General features: G+C 39.4%; 1 protein-coding gene across 1 annotated transcript; it reads right to left on the bottom strand.

Annotated features, from left to right (window-relative positions):
* Positions 1-802: 802 nt before the first annotated feature.
* LOC137501916 (uncharacterized) lies at positions 803-7514 on the bottom strand. Its single transcript, XM_068229085.1, has 3 exons — positions 7453-7514; positions 2580-2663; positions 803-1378 (listed from the first exon to the last, which is right to left on the bottom strand). Exons 2-3 carry the CDS (start codon positions 2649-2651, stop codon positions 803-805), a joined length of 648 nt encoding a protein of 215 aa, XP_068085186.1. The 5' UTR covers positions 2652-2663; positions 7453-7514.
* Between the last annotated feature and the right edge of the window lie 6362 nt (positions 7515-13876).

Raw genomic sequence — 13876 nt, 5'->3', positions numbered from 1 at the left:
TGCGACGTTATACGAGCACAGGCCACCGCAGGGACTGCAGTGAGTATGAAACTCTACCCCATGTGCTCGGGAGCTGCCCTCAGGGAGAATTACTTGGCATTAAACGTCATAACACCGTGAGATCTTTATTAGCGAGCAGTCTCAAAGAAATAAAAATGCCTTGAGGTTCATGAAGAAGTCCACTGGGTAGCAGAAGGTTGAAGTAACTGCCGTATTGATGTAATTGCCATCAATCTGAGACAAAACAAAGCTGAGATCATTGTCCCTAGGATAATGTTTGAAGACTGTTTCCCAGCCAGACGACGTAAATAAATGAAAACAGGATTTATATGCGCCAACAATACCCTACTTCCAGAGAGCCTACAGCGTCAGGAACATACGGGTAAGAGGACTGCTTCTGGGTGCTAGAGGGACCATCCCCAGAAATGTTGTCGAATGGCGGCAATCGTACAAACTGGGCAGAAATATTAAAGATAAAATTGTTACGACGATTATAACATTCTCAGTGGCAATAATGCGTAACAAGTTGTACATCATCATCAGTACATTTATAGTCCTTTTCGAAACCAAAAATTCAATCACATTTTTCAAATAACTTGTGATCTATTCTGTGTCCTTTGGCAAACACGTATTGGTGTCAAAATAAATAAATAAATATAGTTTGAAGATATTAAATCTGATGAAGTTGTAGCGCAATATAAATGTATGAATACTTTCATTATTGAAGTAAGCAAAAAGAATTAAACGTGTTGTCTTTAGATGACTAGGATACCCACATAATTCATATTTATTCTTTGAACACTTAAAAATCACCTAAGTAGTTATTTGGGGGTGGCTGCATGGCAGATGCAATACCACCAGGCTGAGATCCACTTGGAATACCCTCTGCAAACCCAGATATGGGGTTAGCGCCCATCACCACTGAATCTTCCGAGTCAGGGGGATGTTCAATGCTCTGCATTGATGAGGCAATACCGGCAGGGTTAGCACCCACTGGAAGCTCGTCAATTAAGTCTCTTCTTCGTCTCTCACCACCATCCGTGTCAATAGCTGATGGAAGTGCCGCTCTCCTCCTCCTAGATCCTGCTGCTGGGGCTTCAGTACTGCTAGCAGCATTCCCGCCATTGTTGCTGCCTCCAGTACCTCCAATACCTTGCATTCCTGGGATCTGGTTGATCGGAAGACCAGAAGCGTTGAAACATGACCCAGCTTGGGATGGAATCATATTTCCACCACCTGTCATATTCATAAACTGAGATGCTGGTCTCTGGATTGCTGACACGAAGTCCACTTGCCTTCTCATCCTTGATCTGATTAAAGAGTTCGCCAGCAAGTTTTCTCTCTTGTTTCTATTCTCTGTGGCAGTATTTTCATTTCCCTGTAAGAAGGGATATATAAATACAATATATTCATTTTGAATGCAAATGGAAGGTCATTGAGTATGAAGGTTAGGTGATAAAGTAAAAGTCGACAACAGGGAAGTGTATGTGGTACTGATGTAGTTTCAAGTGTGTCTTTAGTAATCTTGCAGAGAATTACTATACAGTGTTTTACAGAGTATTTCATATTTTGTCCCAATCGTTTGTTAATAAAGTAAACACCCTCAAATAACCGAGTGAGTCATTACATCTTCATTTGATAAGTAAGGGTCATGACAAAATGTTATCCACGACTATCTACTGTACAAGCGAAAATCATTGCAATTGCTTACACAATATTATATTTAAAAATCTCATTAAATAAAACATCACCATTTATTCTCATACAACCAACAAAATACGCAAATCCTTAAGGGGCTGTTACTATTCCAGTTTCTTGAAAATCCCTGGGTACATTTTCAATAGTTTGATGATATGGCATGTTGTGATTACCAAGTTACTCGTACATCCAGCAAATACAAAAACCGAAACTCTTAACATTTCAGAATCTCAAAGTTGAAATAATTTTGATTGTATATACCATAAAACACGAAATACTCGCTGTATTTTCTATTACTCTAAATAAAATTTACATTCTGGTGTCAGCAAGTGAAATCTTTTATAATACAACTGAGTGGCTTCGATTCCACAGCTATGAACCTTGTGAATTGAAGTACATACTATTGAATGAATGATTATCTGAAGATCAAGGTGAGTTATTTTGTCTCGTGTATTTTTATAAAAATTGAGCTAGAATCACGACGATCAATTCTGTGAATATAAATTATTAATATTAATCTACTGCAAGTATGGAATATGGTTGTAAAAAGGGGTCGAGAGTGGTTTTTATAGTCAAACGTGCCATCAGTAATTACTTTTGTCTAATAATTGCATTTTAGAAGTAAGAAAGTAAGTTTATATTTGATATCAACGCAAAATTAAATTTGTTCTTTCAAAAGAATAATAATATGCTTGTTCTCATTTCAGTACGACGTTAGATATCGTTTAAGAAATATCAAGATGTAGTTGTGGGTAGTGAAATAGACGGTCGCCGAAGTTCTAACGAAAGTCTACTAATATGGATTCAAGAACTTATATGTATAGTAGAAGATGTTTTAATTAAAATATTAATAGAATTTCCTGTCATAAGGTTTTACTCACCAGTATACTCCGAGCTGTTACGAAAGAACAGACAACCAGAACGATCAACATCTCGCTGTACAGTCTACTCATTGTTGCAGAAGACTGAAAATAAAAAATATATATTTCAGAATATTATGTAAGACTTTGTATATCTCATAATATTCTCTTATGGTAGGATTATTATTCATATCACTGTTATTATTACTATTATTGTTATTATTATTATTATTATTATTATTATTATTAGTAGTAGTAGTAGTAGTAGCAGCGAATTGTCCCAATATTGGAAGACGTTAAGCAAACAACTCAACCAATGCTTCTGTGGGTTCTTCTTGTTGTTTCAATAGACTTTCATTCTTTCCGAGAAGGCTTGTTTACGTTCTGCCTACCACTTTGGTCTGTACTGTTTTTGTTGTGGTTGCTCTGATGTAGCTTTCGAGTTGTTTATTTTGTGTCTAAAAATTTCCCTTTCTAGAATGTCTGTTGAACTTATGTTTGCGTTTTTGAGCTTCTATCTAAGTTTATTAAGCAAGGGTGTTGATTTGTTAAGTGAGGTTACAATCGATTTTCTGGTAATTTAGTGATATGACCGAAGAAATTCATTCGTCCTTTCCTAATGTTAGTTTCGATGTTTGAGAACTTTTCTGTTGTTTTGATTGATTGTAACCTGTAACCTTCTTGGGTGTATCTTGATCCTAAGATTTTCCTAATGATCTTCCTCTCTTCTGTCTTCTTTTTATTTATTATCCTTCTTGTTTTCTGTTGAGTGCCAATGTTTCACTTGCGTAAAGGACTGTTGGTTTTATGACTGTGTTATAATGCCGAATTTTTGTATGTTTTGACATGGATATTTTGTTGTAGACGTTTTTTTAATTTTTTGGGGACGAGTTTTTTGTGAGATCATTTCAAGACCTGTCGTTTCGATGAATTCTCCGAGGTAATAGTGCTTTATTATTATGAATAATAATAATTATTATCAAAGTCATCTCCGTACAGGTAACGGAGGTTCTTGAATAAAGGTTTCCACTATTCGTAACTTCGGCATTTGTTGGGGTAGAGCTGTTAGCTATATGTCTGGCTGCCTTTGCTATCAAGGAATTACCTTGGTACTTATGTTGGTGTAGTTCTGAGTTAACCCAAGCCCTGTGTGCTGTGTGCCTTTCCAAAAGTGGAAGCCTCGTTTCTAAACGTTCCAACTTCCAGACTGGAATCGAATTCGTAACCTTCCAGGTTAGTTGAGCACATATTTATTGAGTCCATTACTCAGCTTCCACACTGTTACCATCACCTTCTCGTTATGTAGTGCCCGATACAGTATAAAGTGATCTTATCATCCTTACTTATGCGGCATGCCACTAAATACAGTAGCTCTTAAATCTCTGTTTTTCAAAATTCTAATAAAATAAAAATACATTGCTATCATTATTCAATATTTAGCGGTTTTCCGGTGCTTGAGATTTCTTTATGTGTTTCTCAGTTTTAGTCACATGCCCATTAGGATAGGCTACCGAATATCTATGTTATTCATTATTCAGTTTTTTATATACTGGAGATTTCTATTCGTGACCCTCAAATTTAACCACAGGCCCTTCAGAATACCCAGTATTTTGTTATTTATCTAATGCCAGATAGTTTTAGTTAAGTGACTCTCAAACTTAACTACAGGCCCTTTAGAATACCTAGAAACTTTTGTTATTCGTTATTTAGTTCTTTACTTATACTGTAGGGGCTACCTGGCCGAGGCGGTAAAGGCGTACTTGGTTCGCCCGGAAGGACGTGGGTTCGAATCCCCGTCAGGAAGTCGTAAAATTTAAGAAATGAGATTTCCACTCCCGGAGGTGTATATGGCCCTGAGGTTCACTCAGCCTACACCAAAAATGAGTACCAGGTTAATTCCTGAGGGCAAAGGCCGCCGGGCATAGAGCTAACCACTCTACCCCATCAAGTGCCGAGGTTACGGATAGTGGAAGCCTTTACCTTCCACCCCTCCCAGGGCCTTCATGGCCTGTACGGAGAAGACTTTGCTTTGCTATTTATACTGTAGATATCTTGAAATGATTCTCAAACTTAACCAGTTTCCATTTAAAATATCTATTACTTTTCCAGCTCTGCCGGTAGTACCATTATATTTGGAATTTAATTTCATGTCCTAATATCAAAATTATTTTCCAAACCTGTCGAAAGAGAGTAATCAACACTAACCACTTTATAGCAACTTCTCCAACAAATGACAAAACTACACTTTAAAATACTCCTGACAATGAAAATAAATGTTTCTCTCCACTGATCGAAACGTTCCTTTCTGCAGAGGAAGTTATCGTTGTGTACGTATGAACTTTGACATGAAGATTTGCATTCACGGTTGCTGGTTAGGCTGCGTTCCATTTCTATACAGCAACAGAGTTACACTAAGACTTGCTTAAGTGACTGAAACCGGTACATGAAGCCAGAGTTAGCACAATAGAAAAGTGGAAAGATTTGGAAACCTACTATAAGCCTCGCTGAAAATAGTACTCCTTGATCACGCCATTCAAACACCGGACGAATGCCGGCATGGTACTCAGCGTTGCCAACTGTATGGTTTAAACCGTATATTTACGGTTTTCAACCCTCTGTGTACGGAGTACGGTTCGAATGTCAAACCATACGTGTTATATACGATTGTGCGAAATTTTCAAATGAACATTTTTCATCATCATCATCATCATCTGTTTACCCTCCAGGTTCGGTTTTTCCCTCGGACTCAGTGAGGGATCCCACCTCTACCGCCTCAAGGGCAGTGTCCTGGAGCTTCAGACTCTTGGTCGGGGGATACAACTGGGGAGAATGACCAGTACCTCGCCCAGGCGGCCTCACCTGCTATGCTGAACAGGGGCCTTGCGGGGGATGGGGAAGATTGGAAGGGATAGACAAGGAAGAGGGAAGGAAGCGGCCGTGGCCTTAAGTTAAGTACCATCCCGGCATTTGCCCGGAGGAGAAGTGGGAAACCACGGAAAACCACTTCCAGGATGGCTGAGATGGGAATCGAACCCACCTCTACTCAGTTGACCTCCCGAGGCTGAGTGGACCCCGTTCCAGCCCTCGTACCACTTTTCAAATTTCGTGGCAGAGCCGGGAATCGAACCCGGACCTCCGGGGGTGGCAGCTAGTCACGCTAACCACCACACCACAGAGGCGGACATGAACATTTTTGATTATTGGAAATGTTCCGATTTTGTGAACAAAATTATTTTTTCTCCTGTTTGGACATACCTCATTTCCTGGACATGTATGATGTGGCCTTCTATTCTCCATTGGACTCCCAAGTTTTGAATGTTGTGATTCACCTTTGAGCTGGTTTCAGATCAACCAATGAAGCGCCTGAATAATCTGTCACGTGGGATTTTTCTCTCTCACTCTGTGGCCGGCGTTACCCTACTTCAAAATGTATCAGCCGTGGATGTAGTACTCGTATATTTGTTCCCAGTCACACTCTTGAAAACATCAAACTCTGTCAAGAGTTTCTTAACCAGTGTAAAGTGTGGCGTAACATCAAACATGTAACAGTGTAACGTCTAGTTGTAGTTCCTATGGATAACGTGATTTCGTCAAACTTATGAAAAATATTGTGATGTACTTACACATTTTTTTGCGTGACATTTATTGTTGCTTAGCTTACTATGTATTAATTAAGTAAATATTCTTTCCTTTGGCGTTTATTTTGAATGTTAAATAAGTACAGATGCGGGTAACATCTGATTACAAAAATGAAGCAAGTCCTTCGAACTCCTCCCCTCCCACAAAAAAATAATTTTTTTCTTAAAACACTCGGAAAGGAAACAAAAGTACAGACAGTCGTGGGAGAGTATGAGGAGTGTAGGAAATGGCTGCGTCCTGATCCAACATGTGAAAAAATGTCGTATGGCTTTTAGTGCCGGGATATCCCAGGACGGGTTCGGCTCGCCAGATGCAGATCTTTCTATTTGACACCCGTAGGCGGCCTGGGCGTCGTGATGAGGATGAAATGATGATGAAGACAACGCATACACCCAGCCCCCGGGCCGTAGGAATTAACCAATTAAGGTTAAAATCTCCGACCCGGCCGGGAATCGAACCCGGGCCCTCTGAACCGAAGGTCAGTACGCTGACCGTTCAGCCAACGACTCGGACATCCAACATATGAAGAAAGGGCAAAGCGTGCATGTTGCATTTTCTTATTTCCAGTAATACGTTTCAGTTAAGCATTCCTATTTGATATTATTGCACGCATTCTATTGCATTTTAGTGTACTTGGGGTGAATATTGGTACTGCACGGTTTTACGATATATAATACGGTTAATTATGAATTTCAGTACGGGTTTTCGATTTTCGAAGGTTGGCAACGTTGGTGGTACCTAAGACAGGGGAAAGATGCATCCTTGATATACTTATTCCTAATGAACTACCAATTTCAGTAAGATCGAATTTTTACCGGGTGAGTTGGCCGTGCGGTTTGGGGCGCGCAGCTGTAAGTTTGCATCCGGGAGATAGTGGGTTCGAGCCCCATTGTCGTCAGCCCTGAAGATGGTTTTCCATGGTTTCCCATTTTCATACCAGGCAAATGCCGGGGCTGAACCTTAATTAAGGCCACTGCCGCTTCCTTCCCACTCCTAGGCCTTTCTATTCCATCGTCACCATAAGACGGATCTGTGTTGGTGCGACGTAAAACAAATTGTTAGAAAAATAGTACCCATTTATAATCTGGACTAAATTAGTCCCACGAATTATTAGTCTTGGTTCAGATTTCTCGAATTCCTAACGGGGAATCGAAATCACATAATTATAGTCCAATCAAACACACCTTTCAGTCAGCCGTCATAACTTTAGAAATAATAAAGAAATATAGAGATTGTATATTCATTTAATATTTACCTCTTGACCCGTTACTTCGCTGATGAAACTCAACCGCAATCCGAAGTACGCTGTAAGGAAGCAAAGCTGAACACTGCTGCTGCTCACTTGTATCGGGGACTCTTTATAGTGCCTAAGTGCCCCACTTGTGTCCTTCCTTCCTGATAAACTACGCAAATTACGGAAACGGAGAAACTGAGATAAGCCATTCACTCACCTGTCAACGAGAAACATATTACATGTTTGCAAAACGTCACACAGTTCCGTAGTTCGTTAATTTTAAACGTGTATAATGAGGTACTTAATCATTTGTAACAACACGGACGTTAGAAACTTCGAACACGGTGAAATTTGTGTACAATTTTGGCATATTTATTTCTTGCATACCGCACCCTTCAGTAATTCACTGGGTGCAATACTTATGTAGCAGTTGGAATCATAAAATTTGATGTCCACCAGTCGTACCAACGTGTGTGCCGAATTTGATGACTACATCTTTCCTATAAGTGTGTCAAAATATTAAATAAAGGTGCAAAAATGACCAAATTTACCTAAAATCGAGAAATGCACCTCTATCTAACTTTTAACGGATTGTTATACGACAAAATGTCATAGGACCAATGTTGTAGATCTCGTCATGGTAAGTTGGATTGTGCCATCTGTTTTGTGATAAGACTTACCGTTTAACCAACAAATACCTCGAAATGAAGGTCAGCGCCGTCATTAAAATTGCCTCCATATCTCGATACTTTTCGGGAGTAAAAAGTGAAACATTTAAAAATCTTAGAATTTTTCCGTCGGTTACAGGCTAAAACCTATAATTTTGCCAAATTTCAATTTTCTAGCTCGTCTGGGAGATTGTGCCACTAACTTGATTCGGGGGAGGGGGTAAAATTAGGACTTTCAGAAAACGTTTAAGCCCATGAATTCTACAGGATATCGTTTTGGATAAATATGTCCGACTGCGATTTTCTGATGAGCCCCAAAATTGAAGCCTGTCCCCCAGCATGGCCATGTCAGGGTATTTTGAGAATTTTCGATTTTTGTAGGCATCTTGAGGTCATAAGCTTCTCTGATACCTACTTTTAAGTTTCTAAGATGCCTAGATGTGCCTCATCAATTCACGTTATTTTTATTTTTATACTTTTATTTATATACAAGTAAATGTATCCGTGCTTCGCTACGGTATCCTAAATTGTACACGGATTTCTACGTATATTACTGTACACGGAGTTAATAAGATTATATCAAATTGCATGTTTCTTAGCGCTTTCCGGGAATAAAAACGGGGAGGACACCGATGTAGGGTGCGCGTTGGGGAGTTTTGATGATAGTGCTAGGCCACAATTCCTCCTGCCATTCACAATCGAGTTCGATTGTTTCTACTAAAACTTGTCCACTGCCATTTACAATAGAGATGGGGAGTTTTCTTTACGAAGACAGGTCCATTTCCTAATGCCAGTCACAATCGAGTTGGAGAGATTTGATCAAAATCGATAAATGCAGCTCTAATTAACGTATAAGTGATCGAGATACGACAAAATGTCATACGACCAAAGTTGTAAACCTATCCAGACTGAACGGTGATTGTACTATCTGTTTTTGTCATATGACTTACCGTTTAACCACCAAATACCCCGAAACGAAGGTATGCATCATTATTAAAATTACTTCCATATTTTGATATATTTCGGGGCCAAAATGTTACACAGTTGAACAGCTTGGAAATTTTCCTCAAAGGAAAAAAGTCCACGTTTCGAAATTAGTACTCGCATTCATGCGGAGAATCTGAAATGGGAGATGGATAGACTAATAGACTAAAGTTAGATGTAGTTGGTATAAGTGAAGTACGCTGGCAGGAAGAGCACGATTTCTAGTCGGGCGACTACAGAAGATTATCAACACAAAATCAAACGGGGGAAATGCAGAAGTAGGTTTAATATTGAATAAGAAAGTAGGGCATCGGATAAGCTACTATGACCAGCATAGTGAAATGATTATTGGGTTCAAAGTAGACCCCAAGAAAATGCCCACCACAATAGTGCAGGTCTATATGCCTACTAGTTCAGTGGATGATGACGAAATCGAAAGAATATATGAAGAGATAGAGATGTAATACAGTATGTAAAATGTGATGAGAATCTAACTGTAATGGGAGCCAGGAATGCAGTGGTAGGCCAAGGAAGAGAAGGTAATACAGTAGGAGAATTCGGATTGGGACAAAGGAATGAAAGAGGAAGGCGGCTGGTTGAATTCTGTCCCGATCAAAATTTAGACCTGGCTAACACTTGGTTCAAACACTACAAATGTCTGCTCTATGCATGGACGAGACATGGAGATACGAGAAAGTATCAAATAGACTTCATTATGACTAGGCAGAGATTTAGAAACCAGGTGTTGGATTACAAGACTTTCACAGGAGCAGACGTGGACTCCGACCACAACCTGTTGGTCGTGGATTCCCATCTGAAGTTGAAGAAATTAAAGAAACGAAAGAATGTAAGGAGATGGGATCTAGACAAGTTGAAATAAATTAGTGTAACATTTAACTCAGGGACTAAATGAAAAGGCTGAAGGAAATGCAGTAGAGGAAGAATGGGCAGTCATGAAGAATGAGATCATTAAGGCTACTGAAGAAAATTTGGGAAGAAAGGAAAAATCACCTAAGGAACAATGGATGACTCAAGAGATACTAGACCTGATTGACGAACGATGAAAGTATAAGAATGCAAAAAAAAATCAGAAAAGAATACAGGCGAATAAAGAATGAAGTAGATAGAAAGTATAGGACAGGTAAGGAAGAATGGCTGAAAGAGAAGTGCAAGGATGTTGAAGGTTGTATGGCCCTAGGAAAGGCAGATGCTGCATGCAGGAAAATGAAGGAAACATTTCCAGAAAGGAAAAGTAGGTGTATGAATATTAAAAGCTCAGATGAAAAACCACTTCTATGGAAAGAAGTCAGAAAAATGTCAGGAACATATCCAAAAAGTTGAATCAAGGAAAAGAAGTAGAAGGTAGTGTTCTGGATAAAGAAGAGGCTGTTCATGCTGATGACATGGGAGACGAAATTTTGAGGTCAGAATTCGACAGAGCTTTGAGAGACCTGAGTAGGAACAAGGCACCGGAAATTGATGGCATACCATCAGAATTACTGACTGCCTTAGGAGAACCCAGCATGGAGAGGTAATTCCGTTTAGTGTGTAAGATGTATGATACAGGAGAGACGCCATCTGATTTTCGGAAAAATGTTCCTATACCTATTCCCAAGAAGGACGGTGCTGACAAGTATGAAATCTACCCCACCATCAGTTTAGTTAGTATCTCACGCCGGCAAAATTTTAACACGTATTATTTACAGAAGAATGGAAAGACAAGTTGAAACTGAGTTGGGAGAAGATCAGTTGGGCTTCAGAAGAAATGTGGGGACACGTGAAGTAATCCTGACTTTACTTCTGATCTTAGAGGGCCGAATTAAGAAAGGCAAGATACCGTACATGACGTTCGTACATCTAAAAGAGGCATTCGACAATGTTGATTGGACGAAGCTGTTTGAGATTGTGAATGTGATCGGGTTCAGATACCGATAAATGAGAATTATCTACAATCTATACAAAATTCAATCTGCAGAGATAAGAATCGAGTGCTTTGAAAAAAAAAAAAAAAAGCAGCAATCCAGAAAGGAGTGAGGCAAGGCTGCAGTTTGTCCGCTCTCCTTTTCAATGTTTACGTAGAACAGGCAATAAATGAAATCAAAGGGGAATTTGGAAAGGGTATCAAAGTTCAAGGAGAGAAAATATAAAAAAACCATGAGATTTGCCGATGATATTGTTATTTTATCTCACTCTGCAAAAGATCTGGAGAAATTGCTGAATGGTATGGACAGAGTCTTGGGTAAGGAATACTAGATGAAAATAAGTAAGTCGAAAACAAAAGTAATGGAGTGCGGTCGAACAAAATCAGGTGATGCAGGAAATATTAGCTTATGAAATAAAGTGTTAAAGAAAGTAGATGACTATTGTTACTTGGGTAGTAAAATAACTAATGCTGGCAGAAGTAAGGAGGACATAAAATGCAGACTAGCATACGCAAAGAAATAAATTTGTTCACCAGGAACATTGATATAAAAATTAGAAATATATTCTTGAAGACTTACGGCTGGAGCATGACATTGTATAGAAGTTTACTAGCTCAAAAAGAAAGAGTATAGAAGCATTTGAAATGCGGTGTTACAGAAGAAGTCTAAAGGTGAGATGGATAGATAGAATCACGAATGAAGAGATACTGAATCGAATTGCTGAGAAGAGACCGATTTGGCTAACTTTGACCAGAAGAAGACGTAAAATGATAGGGCACATCTTAATACACCCAGGATTTGTACAGTTGATTTTTGAGGGAAGTGTAGATGGTTGAGAACGGTAGGGGTAGACCAAGGTACGAATATGACAAGCAGATTAAAAAAAGTATAGGATGTAGTAATTATGTAGAATTGAAAAGGTTAGCACAGGGTAGCGTGGCATGGAGAGCTGCATCAAACCAGTCTATGCACTGATGACTCAAACATATAACAATAGCATACGGAGAAATTAATGAAGAAAACAATAAAGTTAAGAATGTCGACATTAATAGAAAATGGAATAAAAACTGAGGACAGCCGGATAGGACAAATATGTAAATACCAAGTGGATGTATTGGAAAATAAAATGTCTCTCACTAAATTGTATTAATATTAGTTTATGGATTTAAGAGAGCGGTAACAGAGGAGAAATTTCGGCGCAGAGATTATTAGGTAAACAAATAAGAAGTTGATTTATGGCGTTATTACTTAATCCTAAAGAGGCAAGGCAGAAGCAAGAATTAAAGTTGGAAACTGAAGTAGAAGAGAAATACAGTAAAAGTTTTACCAAATGTCATAAAACACCTTAATGTGTGAAATAATTCGCTACACTCCGCGGGTACTGATCATATATTAACAGCCCCTCCAACCGTATTCCGCAAATATCCCGAAGAATGGCAGATTGGTGTCACTCTCGCCTTCTATCCAAGGAACAACCACGAGTTTACAGGAATGATGACGAAAATGGCATTACGTTACTTCCCAGCTGGCAAACAGAGGCGTTGCCATGGTAATCGGCAGGTTCATTGTCGGTCTGTCGGTCACTCAGTGGTGGTGGTGATTATTGTTTTAAGAGGAAGTACAACTAGGCAACCATTCTCTATATAACACTAATCAGAGAGAAAATATGGAAGGGGTCCGACACTTCGAAAAATGAAGGTATCGGCCAAAGGAAGACAAGGGCAACGAAGGGCGTGAAAATGAAAGACTCCCTAGCCCTCGCAAACCTAATAGCGTCGGGGTCGGAAAAGAACAAGAGTTGACCAAGGGAGGTCGGATAGGATAGATGAAAGTGAGGAGCCTGGCACAAGTAAGTGGAAGAAATGCCACGACTCGGCTGAGGGCCCCGTGGTCGCCAACCCACGCTCCATAGTTCCGTGCAGCGCATGAAACCCTCATAAAATTGGAATTTTCTCCGTTATTTTAAGAGTAAGTGAAGCTATGTACATAACAAAAGTTGTTCCTAAAAAAGAACAATTCACGTATAGTAAACAGGTTTTACAGAAAATCAATAGTATAACAAAAAATTGAAGAAAACTGTCCTGGTTTTCCTATAAACATCCAGTCTGTTCAGTGATTTTTAAATCATACGAATATCTCTAAACCTTCCCCTGGATGAGCATACTCTAAATATGAAGTTTGGTCAAGACCCATCCAGCCGTTTCATCGTGATGGCGGAACAGACAAACAAATAACAAGCAAACAAACACGGAAGTGAAAGGCACTGATACAGTCCTGAGTTGACCTAGAACGGATACATATCTGAAACATTTGCAAAACAAATGAAGTTACAGACAGTGGACCCCCTACAACTTTACTGATAAAGATAAGACTGACAGAGATGGAGTAATTGTTCATTACGTATCTCGTTCGAGATTAAAACAAAGCGTTAAATGAATAATTGGGCAACACTGATAAAAATAATTGTTTAGATAATTATATAAAGTTTAAAAGGCTGCCTGGCCGAGTGGTAAAGGCGTGCTTGGTTCACCCGGAAGAACATGAGCTCGATTTCCCGTTCAGGAAGTCGAAACATTAAGGAAACGGGATTTCCACTTCCTGAGGTTCACATGGCCCTGAGGTTTACTCCTACACCAAAAATGAGTCTGGGTGTAAAGGCGGCCGGGCGTAGAGCTAACCACTCTACCCCCACCAAGTGTCAAGATTACGGATAGTGGAAGCATTTACATTTCACCCTTCCAAAAGCCTTAATGGTCTGTAGAGAGATTGCTTTGCGTGAATGTTGGAAATTTGCCTTGAAAGGAATTATTATGTCTGTTGGTATGATTTTGTTATACTAGTTGCTGCACCCGTCGTTGGCGGGTGGATTAG

The sequence above is a fragment of the Anabrus simplex genome, chromosome 8 (assembly GCF_040414725.1).
Source record: "Anabrus simplex isolate iqAnaSimp1 chromosome 8, ASM4041472v1, whole genome shotgun sequence".
Classification (NCBI taxonomy): domain Eukaryota; kingdom Metazoa; phylum Arthropoda; class Insecta; order Orthoptera; family Tettigoniidae; genus Anabrus; species Anabrus simplex.
Note: the sequence above shows the minus strand (reverse complement) of the source record. Positions and strands in the feature narration are given on the sequence as shown.

Excerpts from the sequence above, each read along its gene's own strand:
- LOC137501916 (XM_068229085.1), bottom strand. The coding sequence starts at position 2,651 with ATGAGTAGACTGTACAGCGAGATGTTGATCGTTCTGGTTGTCTGTTCT. Across the intron at positions 1,379-2,579 it reads TAACAGCTCGGAGTATACTG|GGAAATGAAAATACTGCCAC; the intron begins GTGAGTAAAACC and ends CCCTTCTTACAG.